Here is a 12,896-nt window from a genome sequence, read left to right as displayed (position 1 = left end):
AGCAGCTCCCACCGCCCAGCAGCCTCTGACCCTCACCAGCCTACTCCTTCCACAGTCCTCCCCACTCTCCCAGTTCCCCACACTGGACTCTGTCAGCCGTTCCTCCCAGCCAGGCCCTGAAGGCCAGACTCCCTTAGGTAGCTCTGCCCTCTGAGCCCCATCCTTCTCTGCTCACCCTTCACATCTCAGTCAAAAGATCACTTTCTCAGGGGTCCCTTCCATGACACCCAGTCCAGCTGAGATTCCATGACAGACTCCGGATGCACCAGACCCTTCCCTTTCAGTCCGTCCCTCCATCATAATTAGCTCCTTATTTCCAGGATTTTCTCTGAGTGTCTGTCTCCTCATCACAAGGTCAGGTGTGTGAGCCCGGAGTCCAAGTCTATCCTATTCTCTTGAATCCAGGACACAACCCAGGGCTGACATGTCACACATGCTCAATAAATACTCTTTATTTTGGGGGGACTCCAAAATCACTGCAGATGATGATTGCAGCCATGAAATTAAAAGATGCTTACTCCTTGGAAGGACAGTTATGGCCAAATTGGACAGCATATTAAAAAGCAGAGACATTACTTTGTCTGCAAAGGTCTGTCTAGTCAAGGCTATGGTTTTTCCAGTGGTCATGTATGGATGTGAGAGTTGAACTATGAAGAAAGCTGAGCACTGAAGAATTGATGCTTTTGAACTGTGGTGTTGGAGAAGACTCTTGAGAGTCCCTTGGACTGCAAGGAGATCCAACAAGTCCATCCTAAAGGAGATCAATCCTGGATGTTCATTGGAAGGACTGATGTTGAAGCTGAAACTCCAATACTTTGGCCACCTGAAGCAAAGAGCTGACTGATTTGAAAAGACCCTAATGCTGGGAAAGATTGAGGGCAGGAGGAGAAGGGGACAACAGAGGATGAAATGGTTGGATGGCATCACCAACTCAATGGAGATTTCGGTAAACTCTGGGAGTTGGTGATGGACAAGGAGGTCTGGCGTGCTGCGGTTCATGGGGTTGCAAAGAGTCTGACACAACTGAGCGACTGAACTGAACTGAAATGAAATAGATAAGGGAATCTGCATAACAGAAGCCACCCCCACACCCCACCCAGTGTGACACCGAGGGGTCAGAGAATATTCCTTGTGGACACAGCGGGTCTGGCATCACAGTGGGAGGAGACCTGCCAGTGCCCACAGCTGCTCCAGGACGGGACTTTATTCCTCCTGGAGTCAGGAGTGAGGACAGGGGCCTCTTAACTGTGAGGAGTCAGACCTCTGCTCATTCCCAAATAGTCACACCTGATCCCGTATCTACTCGGGAAAATCTGATAGTCTCCCTGGAGGGCCTGAGCTGGCAGCTTGAGTCCTTCTCCTTCTCTTTGAGAGCTGACCTGGCTCAGACTTCCGATCCTCCATCCCAAGGGAGTGACCACAGGGGAGGGGGAAGCCCCAGCATGAACTCGCGGGAATCAGGGAGCAGCTCCTCATCCCAAGGTCCATGATCTGTGGGGACACCTGGGTCTGGTCCCTGGAGACATCCCAGCCCCTCCCTCCAAAGGTGTCCTGGGAAACGAGGGGAACTTCTGGAGCAGAGTGAAGAGGGGAACACAGTTCTGCAGTTGCTCCATCTCAGAGGAGTTGAGGTCCCAAGGGGGTCTCCCCTCCCCTGCCAGAGTCTCCAGTTGGAGCTGCCCCAGGTCCTGGCACTGTGGGGAGGCTGAGAGCAGACCACTGATGGGGCACAGAGAACTAGGGTGCAGGCCCAGTGCTGTGAGATGGTCCAGCCCACAGGCCGCCACCCTCTCTCCAAAGCCCCAGACACCTCCCCACTGGCCCTTCTTTGAAGCCTCGGGGACTGAGAGCTCCTCCTGAGCACACGTCCACCTGGATGGATGGTTCTCCTGCCACTGAACAATGCCCATCCTCTCCCTGGGCTCACCCTTCACTAGGATGAGGTCAGGAAGCCTGGGGACCCACAGTGACCTGGACCCCAGCAGACAGCCCCTCAGTCTGGAGCCCACATCTGCCCAGGGTGCAGAGCCGGCTCACACCCTTTGGCATTTGCACCCCTGTGCAGCCCATTACATTGTCCCCAGGTCTGCTCATGACCTCCAGGGGGCGATATGGGGCCACACAGACAACACGAAATTAACAGGTGAACTTTCTTGGGCTAAGAAGGTGAAGGAGCCTGATTTCTATCCCTCCCTCTAAACAGCAGTCTCCAGTCTTAATGGCACCAGGGACCGGTTTCATGGACAATAATTGCGGAGCAATGGAGGTGGTTTGGGGATAATACAAATGCATTACAATTATTGTGCACTTATTCAGTTCAGTTCAGTTCAGTTGCTCAGTTGTATCCGACTCTTTGCAACCCCATGAATCGCAGCACGCCAGGCCTTCCTGTCCATCACAAACTCCCGGAGTTCACTCAGACTCACGTCCATCGAGTCAGTGATGCCATCCAGCCATCTCATCCTCTGTTGTCCCCTTCTCCTCCTGCCCCCAATCCCTCCCAGCATCAGAGTCTTTTCCAATGAGTCAACTCTTCGCATGAGGTGGCCAAAGTACTGGAGTTTCAGCTTCAGCATCATTCCTTCCAAAGAAATCCCAGGGCTAATCTCCTTCAGAATGGACTGGTTGGATCTCCTTGCAGTCCAAGGGACTCTCAAGAGTCTTCTCCAACACCACAGTTCAAAAGTATCAATTCTTCGGTGCTCAGCCTTCTTCATAGTCCAACTCTCACATCCATACATGACCACTGGAAAAACCATAGCCTTTTCACCTCAGCTCATCAGGCGTTAGACCCCAGGGGACCCCTCCTCTAACAGACCCTCAGAGCCCCTCATGTGGGCCCACACTACACTGCCCTACCTTCTAGGGGCCTATGGGCACCCATGCCAGCTCCCATCCCTGCCTGCAACCACCCATGGGAAAGATCACAGTGACCACAGAAAAATCAGCCAGGGTGACAGAGGAGGCCCTATAATGGCAAGGAGGGCCTGAATAGTTTCTGAACCAAGGCTCAGGCAAGGAGAGGGAGAGTCTCCCACAACTTGACCCGAGGACCAGGGAGCCCAGAGTCAGCCCACCCCTCAGCACCAGGTTCCTCCCTTCCCAGGACACACAGGAAACCTTTCCCTTCTCATCTGCAAACTGCAGCTTCTCCTGACACCCGGTTCTGGGTGTCTGTCCCTGAAAACAGATGCCAGGCTGGTGACACTGGAAAGTGGAGGTCAGGTCCCCTCTCCAGTCATCGCTCATCTGACTCCTTTGTCTCCTCCAGAGTCAGTGTGACCTTCCGGCAGGAAGTAAATGCAATCTTCTCAGATATTTGAGAACAGGAAGACCCTGGGCATCCAGCTGGGTTTCTGTGTCACGGGAACAATTACCGCCAAAATTTGGAAACCCCTGGATCTGTACGTTTTGCTGGGAGACCTCAGACCAAAACACAGCAGAGGCCAACACTGGGTTGGGTGGGGCAATCTAACTGGTGCTCTGGGGTCTCAGCCACGCTGGGCGAGCGTATGACCTGGCGGCTGCTGAAACAGCATTTCTAAGGTGACACCTGGGAGTTCTCAGTCTTCATAAAGCTCCACAGGTGATTCCCACGCACCTTGGGGATGACTTCCCTGTGACAAGCGTTCCTCATGCACCCCCCACCCCCAAGCTCCTCCTCTGAAGGGAAAAGCCAGAAAGGGATGACAGAGGGCTGTTGGGGAGGTTGAGTGTGCATCTGATCCAGATTAGTGGAGACCCCGGACCCAGACACCCCAAGGTTGTGCTTTTCCAGACAAGAGTGTGTGTGTGTGCATGTGCGTGTGTGTGCATGTGTGTGTGTGTATAGGTAGGTGTGTGTATGTAGGTGTCTGTGTGTAGGTATGTGTGTGTAGGGGTGTGTGTGTAGGTATGTGTGTGTAGATGTGTGTGTTTGTGTGTGTGTGTGTGTGTGTGTAGGTGGAGAATCATTGCTGTAGAAGGCAGGGGACTCAGCAGAGTTCAGGGAATAGAAATACAGACTGAGGGGGAAGGGGAGGGGGGCCACTAGGGAGGGAAGGAGGAGGGCGGAGGCAGAGGGCAGGGCCTGGGCAGAGACCCCGCCCCAGGCCACGTGACCCACCGAAGTGCTCCTGCCCTCGGAGGAGGCCCAGCACACAGAAGAACAGCGGAGCTCACACAACGACTGCAGTGCTTCTGGGCGTTTCTGGACCAGAAGTTCTCCTCACAGAGAAGGACACAGCAGACAGCAGGCACCATGGAGCCCCCGGCAGGCCCTGCAAGCACGAGGCATGTCCCCTGGAACAGGCTCGTCCTGGCAGGTGAGAGGGGACAATTTTCAGGGAGTGGGCAGAGACTGGAGAAGAAGAGACTGGCTGGTGTCTGGGGGAGACAGGGTTCTGAGAGGGGACAGAGGGCTTCTGTTCAGACCTGAGGGCAGAGGACAGCGGAGCAGGGGAGGGTGGGGGGTTCAGCCACAGGAGATTCTCCATGAGCTAGAGCTGGTGAGATGTGGGAAGACTCAACTGCTGTAGGTTTTCAGAGTAATTCTTCACTGAGCAGTAATTGTTGAAAACTGATGACAATAATAACAATTTATTGTGTCACTACAGAAAAAGACATAACCAGGACAGTAATCATTGTCCTTACCCGGCACCCTTAGAAACTGACAAATAAAAACCAGGCTGTGGAATTCCTGGGAACTCTCATTCCTTCATCCCCAGGTACTAATGTCTGGAGCCTGGTCCTGGCCCTGGGTTTCAAGCAGGATCAGACAAGCCCCTGCCCTCACGGAGCCCGCGCTCTGTGGGGAGGAAGACAGACGAGCAGAGAGATGGAGAGCGTGCTGGCAGGTGCTGCAGGCGTCACGCAGGAAAGGGAGCGGGGAAGGGTCAGCAAGTGAGCACCGAGGGTCTTTACAGCAGCTGGTCGGGGGGAGGGGCATCTCCCAAGAGGCCCTGAGTGTGAGCAGGCGTGTAAGGGCAGCGAGGGAGTGAGCCAGGGGACAGCTGGGGAAGCAGAGGAAAAAACGAGCCCAGAGGGACTGAAGTGATGGGGGTCATGCTGCTGACCTTGAACCAGGAGGACACACACATACATACACACACACACACATACACACACACAAACACACGTACACACATACACTCACACACTAAGGCTGAGGGATGAAGAGACCTGCTCAGGACCCAGGGCACCATTTTCCCATCCCCCACACAGGTCACAATATTAACTGGTCTCTCTCTTCCCTCCTAATCTCACTCTCAACTTTCTGGACCCCGCCCACCACTGCCCAGCTCACTATTGAAACGGTGCCCCCCCCCCCCCCCCTTGCTGCAGAAGTGTCGGATGTTCTTCTACTTGCCCACAATGTGACAGAGAATCCTCTAGGCTATGCCTGGCATAGAGGAGACAGGGTAGACAACACCCAGCTAATTGCATCATATAGAGTAGACACTAATGTAACTACCAAAGGGCCTGCACACAGCGGACGGGAGACACTTTACCCCAACAGAACCCTGTTAATCCAGAACGTCACCCAGAAAGACACAGGATCCTACACGCTGCTCCTTACAAAGGATGATTTACAGACAGAAGGAAAAACTGGACACCTCTGCATATACAGTGAGTGCTTCCTCTCTGACCTTGGCGTGTTGGGTGGGAAAGTGAAAGTGAAAGTTGCTCAGTCATGTCTGACTCTTTGTGACCCCATGGAATACACAGTCCATGGAATTCTCCAGGCCAGAATACTGGAGTGGGTAGCCTTTCACTTCTCCAGTGGATCTTCCCAACCCAGGAATCAAACCCAGGTCTCCAACATTGTAGGCAGATTCTTTACCAGCTGAGCCACCAGGGAAGGCCAAGAATACTGGAGTGGGTAGCCTGTCCCTTCTCCAGCAGATCTTTCTGATCCAGGAATTGAACCGGGGTCTCCTGCATTGCAGGCAGATTCTTTACCAACTGAGCTATGGGTCGGGGTGAATTCTGTTCACACTCGCAGGACTGACCGACCCGGATGGCGCCTCCATCCCCCTCTGCATTGTGTCCCGTGTCGGGGTTTAAACATTCAGTGCAGGGCACACACTGTGGAGACAAACTCCAAAGGGTCAGAAATGCTTTCCAGGAAGCCAGGCCCTGCAGACACTGTAGAGAGAAGGACCGTCTGATGAGGGACTCGGCAGAGGGAGAGCACTCTCAGTCCAGCCCCCTGGGCCCCTCCCCATGACCATGACCCTGAGGAAGACCCTGCAGGACTCAGGGAAGACCCTGGCCTGAGGGCCCCAGGGATCCTCACAGAGAAACTCAGCCCCAGGAAGCCCCTCCCAGACCCTGTCCCAGGGCTCCTGCCTCCAGTGACCCTGGGAAGCCTGTGCCAAATCCGGAGGCTCCCAAGCTGGTCACCAGCCAGGGCCCAGCCCCAAGAGCCGCATCCGTGCAGGGGCACAGTCTGGTCCTACTCCTGAGACTCGGCATGGACAGCACACAGGTACAAGGTCCCCAGGCGGTCACTCAACTGCCCTGGGAGCAGCATCCCCAGGGAGGAACAGAGGAAGGAAGACACTCCTAGAAGCTTCTTGTTCTCCAGGGTGCAGCCCAAGGAGCTCTCTCCCGAGGCTGGTTGATGAAACCAGGACAGATGCCAGGTGGTCTCTGAATCCCACCCTGTTCTGTCCACCACTAAATGCTGTTACATAATAGACCCCCGAGGAAGCCTGTGCTTCTCCCAGACATAGAGCAGGTGACCTCACACTCTCTGAGCTCAGGTCCCCATGCATTCGTCTTCGATACACAGACCTGCCTTATTCTTTAAGGGCTCAGTCTGGCTGAGAGGTGAGAGATGCCAATTCTGATTGAAGATGCTTTTAGAAAAGCCAAAGGTAGAAAAGGGCCAATGTTCTCTCTGTTATCTGCACAGCGGTGCTACCCACACCCGTCATCACCAGCAACAACTCCAACCCCAGGGAGCACAAGGACACTGTGGTGTTAACGTGTAGATCTGAGACTCGGGACATCTTCTACTTCTGTTCGATCAACAATCAGAGCCTTCACAACAGCACCGAGCTGGAACTGTGCGAGGGAAACAGGACTCTCACTATGTTCAATGTGACAAGGAATGACACAGGACCCTATGTGTCTGAAGCCGGGAATCCAGAGAATACCACCCATGGTGACCCATTCACCCTGAATGGCCTCTGTGAGTAACCTCTGTTCCTGCGTGGTCCAGGCCTCCTGGCTGAATCTACAGTGCTGGAGGCCAGGCCGTACCCATCCCTCTCAGGTCCAAGTGCGTGGACCCTCACTTTTGGACACCCAGGCTGGCCATGACTTCCTGTCCCAGGCAAGTCCAGGCAGGCCCACCTTGAATCAAGACTAGGAGGGGATGGGCTGCTGTGTCTTGAGAGGTTGTGACGAAAGAAACAGGTTAATATCTCAGACTCGGGATGAGTGAACATGAGAGGTAATTGTTGAGACTTTCTACAACAAAGCTGTGATCCAGACAGAAAGATGCTGTGGCCCTAATACAGACCAGGAATTTCCCCTCCCTCTGATTGCACCACGTGTGGCTTTATGCTCTTTGCTTCAGATGGCCCGGACACCCCCACCACTTCCCGTCAGGCTCCTGCTACCATCCAGAGGCAAACCTCAGCCTCTCCCACCACACAGCCTCTAACCCCAGCCACACCATGTCCCTGGCTTATCACCGGGAGGCCCCCACAATCCATACAGGAGCTCTTTATCCCCAACATCACTGCAGATAAGAGTAGATCCTGTAACTGCCTTGTCCATAACTTCATCACTGGTCCCAGTAAAACCACAGTCAAGGCTATCACAGCCTCTGATAAGTGGCCCCTGACACACCAGCACCAAGCTTTGTGGTAGAACTTGTAGGTTTTCAGAAAAAAATCTGAAAGAAGTTACCTCCCAACTTCACAGAAGCTACAAGCAAATTCCGAATCAGCTCCTGAACCCTCCCACTACATCTCAGCAGACCCTTCTTCCTCCTGCTGTCTGATTTCTCCTGGCAGACCTTGGGTCCAGCCTGGAATGCAGGGGGTGATTCTCTCAGCCCCTGACAGCCTCATGTTGGGGGAGATAGGAAACAAAGAAGGGTCCCCAGGGTCAAGTGCCTTTTGCTGTTGTTGAATTGAAGAAATGGATATTAATCTCTTACCAGATGTGATATGCTACGTGCTCGGTTGCTCAGTTGTGTCCGACTGTTTGCAACCCCATGGACTGTAGCCCACCAGCCTCCTCTGTCCATGGAATTTTCCAGGCAAGAATACTGAAATGAATTGCCATTCCCTTCTCCAAGGGATCTTCCCCAACCCAGGGATCAAACCCGGGTCTCCTGAATTGCAGGCAGATTCTTAACTGTCTGAGCCATCAGGGAAGTTCTATGAACTCCGTTTATTTCTTTAAGCACCATGGGTCTCAGATGTATGTACACCCAGCAAGGATGACACCCCCTCCGTCGTGGGGAGGGAAGGATCAGAACAGATGTGCGTAAAGGATTTCCCCACAGTGCCAGCCACACAGAATGAACTGGAAACAGTCAGCTAATATTATTATTACTGAGCAGGAGTTGAGCAGACCTTCCCTCAAAGACTGACAATAGGGATGGGAAGGAAACACAAGGGGAGGGGGCGTAATGTAAGAGGAAAGAGCCCTTAACAGGAACACGAACAGGACACAGAGCTGGCTACAGTGAGAGAATGTCGAGTTAGAGGAAGTCCGAGGTTTCAAATGTGATTAAAATAGAGAGAGAGATGCAACCACCTGCAGCAGGAGGGTTGGGAAGACACCGTGATGACAAAGCACGCAACCACTCACAGACCTCAAAGCATTTCCTTCCTCCCGAACCAGGCCCTCTCCCCTGTAAGACTTCTTGTGGTTTCCCTGGTCAGGTGAACTCAGGCCTTCATCTTCCCCTTTATCTTCTCCTTTCAGGCCAAGAAAACAGCCCAGCCCTCAATAGGGAGATCGTTATCGTCATCATGATTGGGATCCTGGTTAGGTTGGCACTGGTGATCACTCTGGAGTGCTTTGTTTTCCTCAAGATGGCTAGAAGGTACAAATGGCGATGCCCGATGCTAATCCTGTCCCCCAGGCTGACGCCAAGCCAGGAAGAAAGACACCCTACCCTTGGATTCTGGGCCTGGCTCTCCAAGGCCTCCCCACTTCCCCCAAGGACATTCTGTCTCATCCATCGGCCCCTCCTTCACCAGATGCTGACCTGGGGTGGCTTCCCAACACCTTCTGCATCTGTAAATTAGACACTTCCCACTGCTGTTGTCCAGGGTTTACCCTGTGGCTCAGTGGTAAAGAATCTGCCTGCAATGCAGAAGATGTGGGTTTAATCCCTGGGTCGGGAAGATCCCCTGGAGAAGGAAATGGCCACCCCCTCCAGTATTCTTGCCTGGGAAATCTCATGGACAGAGGAGCCTGGCGGGCTACGGCCCATGGGGTCACAAAGCGTCAGACACGACTGAGCGACTGAACAAGAACAACCCACTGTTGTCCTAGTTCCCAGAGCAGACCTGCAGCTGTGCTGGCAGGGGCAAATGCTCAGTAAGCGGTACATCCTGCTGTTTATTTAAATCCAGTCACCCTGAAAGGAGAGGTTGACAGCCTCAGAACCCAAGGGTCATCGTGGCCAAAGAGACTGAAGCCACCTGGACAGGCCAGGTAGGGTCAGATTCTCCCATGAGGCACATGCGTTAACCACAGCCTGTGATGTGTGAGATGGGAGAACGTGGATCTGGCCTGGACAGCAGGTCGGGAGCTGAGCTTTATACCTCTTTCCAGGCAGATAAAGATAAGAGAACGAGGCCATTGTCTAATTTCAGCATCTCTCAGCCTGAGGGGCTGGTCTGGCCACCGCAGAGCCACCAGTCACGGGACCCAAGATGCACTGGCTCTCCACGAATCCTCCATGTGTTCTGGCCTTGCTCTCCTCTGAGGACCTGACCCTTCCACTCAAAGCTTTTGGTCTGATTCCTTTACTGGGTCCTTTGTCCCTCCTCAAGTCACTTTCTCCCGGACTGCCACTGACCTGCACATCCTTCCTCTCTGAGCCCAGGATGGATGTGGCTTCTTAAGGACTTTCCCTAGCTCCTCTCTGCTGGACCCTCTCCCCCTAAACAGCATTGGTGGAGAATGGAGGTCTCTCCATTCCCTGCTTGGGCTTCCCTGGTGGCTCAGTAGTAAAGAGACCACTGCAATGCAGGAGACGAAGAAGACGCAGGTTTCATCCCTGAGTCAGGAAGATTCCCCTGGAGAAGGAAATGGCAACCCACTCCAGTATTCTTGCCTGGAGAACCCCATGGACAGAGAAGCCTGGAGGGCCACAGTCCACGAGATCCCGAAGAGTTGGATGCGACTGTGCTTCTGACCACATACATACGCACTCCCTGTTTAGAAAAGGTAACCCTCCTTGTTCCCTGTTTTGACACCAAAGCTGTGACCTCCTCCTGCTTCCTGCAACCCTCAAAAATAATCTTGACCTTTCCTAGGGCCAGTGGCCAGAATGACCTCAGAGAGCACCAGCCTCCAGCAACCACCCTGGGTGAGTGTCTTCTCAGCCCGGGAGCAGCAGGGACACCCTGGTCCTATCCTCCAGTGCCTGCTCCAGCCAGCCACCCCCCCCCCCCCCGGCCTGTGGCTTCATCACAGGGGACCCAAACTGACTGGTCTGCTAGATGTATGAGTTCTGAGTCATGGGTCACCTCACTGGACCCTAAATGCTCAGAAGGTCTCTTCCTGGGTGATGCCCCTTCTCCCATGGTTCTCTGGAAGCTGAAGACTCCCAGCCTCTCCTGGAGGATGGGCTAAACTTCCTCACACCCCTGGTGCTAACTGCTGTCTCTGCTTCTAGGACATGGTCCCTCTGGCAGCTCTGTCTCCCTGATAAGCACATTCTTTCCTTGTCTCTTCTCCCTGTGGTCCAAGCTGTGCAGACTCAGGGCAGTGGGACTGTCCAACATTTCACAATACAGACACCCTTCACTCCAGGGTAGCCAGCAACATGAACCCCATCCTGGTCAGGACTGGGACTCACATCAGGGGCAGGACACCCCCACGCCCTGCACTGAGCCTGCCTGGTCCCTTCACAGTTAACCCTGGAGTCCAGCCAGGAATAGAGTGGGCACTAGGAGCTTCAGACAGGGCTCTCGGGCTATCGAGGGTGGAGCATGCAGCCCAGATGGGGACTGAAGTGAAGGCTTCAGGCTTGGAGGTGGCTGCCTGGGAGGCAGGGCTGGTCACTTCTGAGGAGAAATGACTCTCTTCCCTGTCCCCCTGACACTCACTTTCTCCCCTGCCCAGGCCTCCCTACCCAGCCCCAGGGCAGCTGTTCCCATCTATGAGGTGAGTGTTGGGGATGAATGGTCTGATCCTGCACTTGTAAGGGTACTTTCTTGAGGTCCAGGAAACAGCAGCAAAAATGGGAAAATGGATGAAGAGGAGCGATGCATCTGGAGCCAGAAAGCCTCCAGCACAGCCGGGCCCCCCACAAAGCAGCCCTGTGGACCCCAGGCCAGGGAGATCCTGGGACCTGTTCTGAGAAGTTTATAGGGGCTCAAAGGCCTCTTATTTCTTCACAGGAATTACTCTATCCCAACACAGATATCTACTGCCAGATCGACCCCAAAGTAGATGTGGTTTCTTAGTTTGCTCCAGGAACTTCCCCTTAAGGGCTGTGGAGAAGAGCCCACCTGAGACCCCAGAGTCTGAGTGAGGTCAGACACCCAAAGCAGAGAAACAGCTGTGACCCCTGAAGATACTGGGGGGCCTGGGCTCAGCCTTAGTGTCCCTCCTGGCCTTCTGGAGGCCCTGACAAGGCTGCCCTGAGCCCTGGATGGATGAAGACAAGGACTTCCATTCCCCAAGGAACTGAGGGCTTCCAAGGAAAGTGGCTGGGCCTGTGACCCACTGTGGACCACCTGAGAGGTCTGAATAAAGAGGACTTTCCTCTCGTTTGCTCTTTTTGTGCACATGGGCTCCTCCCACCTAAAACTCACCCAGGTTCCACAGCAGTGGGCCAAATTGTCTCCTCGATGTGACCCACGGGCCTCCTCCCACCTGGGCCTCATCTGCAGCCCCCTCCACACACCTGAAGAACTGAGGTCACCTGGGAAGGGTGATCTTCCCTTGTAAGTTCACATGGGTCAGTTTACCCACATTCACCCAAACAAAAGTGGTCTGTGCACTAAGGCACAGAGCCCAGAGTTCAGGAGGATGTTCGGCCATTGCCTGAGTGTTGTTTGTTATGAGATAAGAGACAGTTACAAAACCTGCTAAGTTTCACATCATGATTTGGCTCTAAGATACTCCTTATCTCGCATGCACACAATGTTGGGTTCGAGAAGGTGACACCTCTTGTTGTTTCCTATTGCTGCTGCAGCAACTTAGCACAAACCTGTGGTATAAAACAACACAAATGAAGATGTCAACACAGCTCTGTTCTTTCTGGATGGTCTAGGAGAGAGTTTGCTTCCTTGCCTTTCCAAGCTGGGAGAGGCTACCTGTTTTCCTTGGCTTGTGACCCCTTCCTCCCTCTTCAAAAGTCAGCAGTGGAGTATCTTAAAGTCATGCTCTGCTTCCATCATCACATCTCTTTCTCTGGCTCTGCCTATCCTGCCTTCCTTTTTCTTTATAAGGACCACCCTTGTGATTATGTTGGGCCCAATCAGATAATTCACCATAATCTCCTAATCACATGATCCTTAATTTATAAATTCCCTTTATCTTGGGACATCTGCAGAGATTCTGGGTATTAAGATGTGGACAGGGACTTCCCTGGTGGTCCAGTTGATTTAGAATCTGTCTTGCAATGCAAAGGACATGGGTTCAATCCCTGGTCGGGAAACTTAAGATCCCACTTAAGCCACCTAAGCCTGCATGTGACAACTACT

The 12,896-nt window shown here is 53.5% G+C and overlaps 1 protein-coding gene across 1 annotated transcript; it reads left to right on the top strand.

Annotated features, from left to right (window-relative positions):
- Positions 1-4,096: 4,096 nt before the first annotated feature.
- LOC102405962 (carcinoembryonic antigen-related cell adhesion molecule 6-like) lies at positions 4,097-12,896 on the top strand. The gene is made up of 8 exons (XM_045163219.1): positions 4,097-4,304; positions 4,707-5,607; positions 6,899-7,177; positions 8,932-9,254; positions 10,263-10,407; positions 10,497-10,549; positions 11,308-11,349; positions 11,586-12,896. The coding sequence occupies exons 2-8, from the start codon at positions 5,151-5,153 to the stop codon at positions 11,649-11,651; spliced, it is 1,365 nt and encodes a 454-aa protein (XP_045019154.1). The 5' UTR covers positions 4,097-4,304; positions 4,707-5,150; the 3' UTR covers positions 11,652-12,896.

The sequence above is a fragment of the Bubalus bubalis genome, chromosome 18, assembly GCF_019923935.1.
Source record: "Bubalus bubalis isolate 160015118507 breed Murrah chromosome 18, NDDB_SH_1, whole genome shotgun sequence".
Taxonomy (NCBI): Eukaryota; Metazoa; Chordata; class Mammalia; order Artiodactyla; family Bovidae; genus Bubalus; species Bubalus bubalis.
The sequence above is the reverse complement of the archived record's forward strand: the minus strand, read 5'-3'. Positions and strand labels throughout refer to the sequence as shown.

Coding starts and splice junctions, on each gene's coding strand:
- LOC102405962 (XM_045163219.1), top strand. CDS start 5,151: ATGAAGAGACCTGCTCAGGACCCAGGGCACCATTTTCCCATCCCCCAC. Junction 5,608..6,898: donor TGGACACCTCTGCATATACA/GTGAGTGCTTCC, acceptor TTATCTGCACAG/CGGTGCTACCCACACCCGTC. Junction 9,255..10,262: donor CACCTTCTGCATCTGTAAAT/TAGACACTTCCC, acceptor ATTCCCCTGGAG/AAGGAAATGGCAACCCACTC.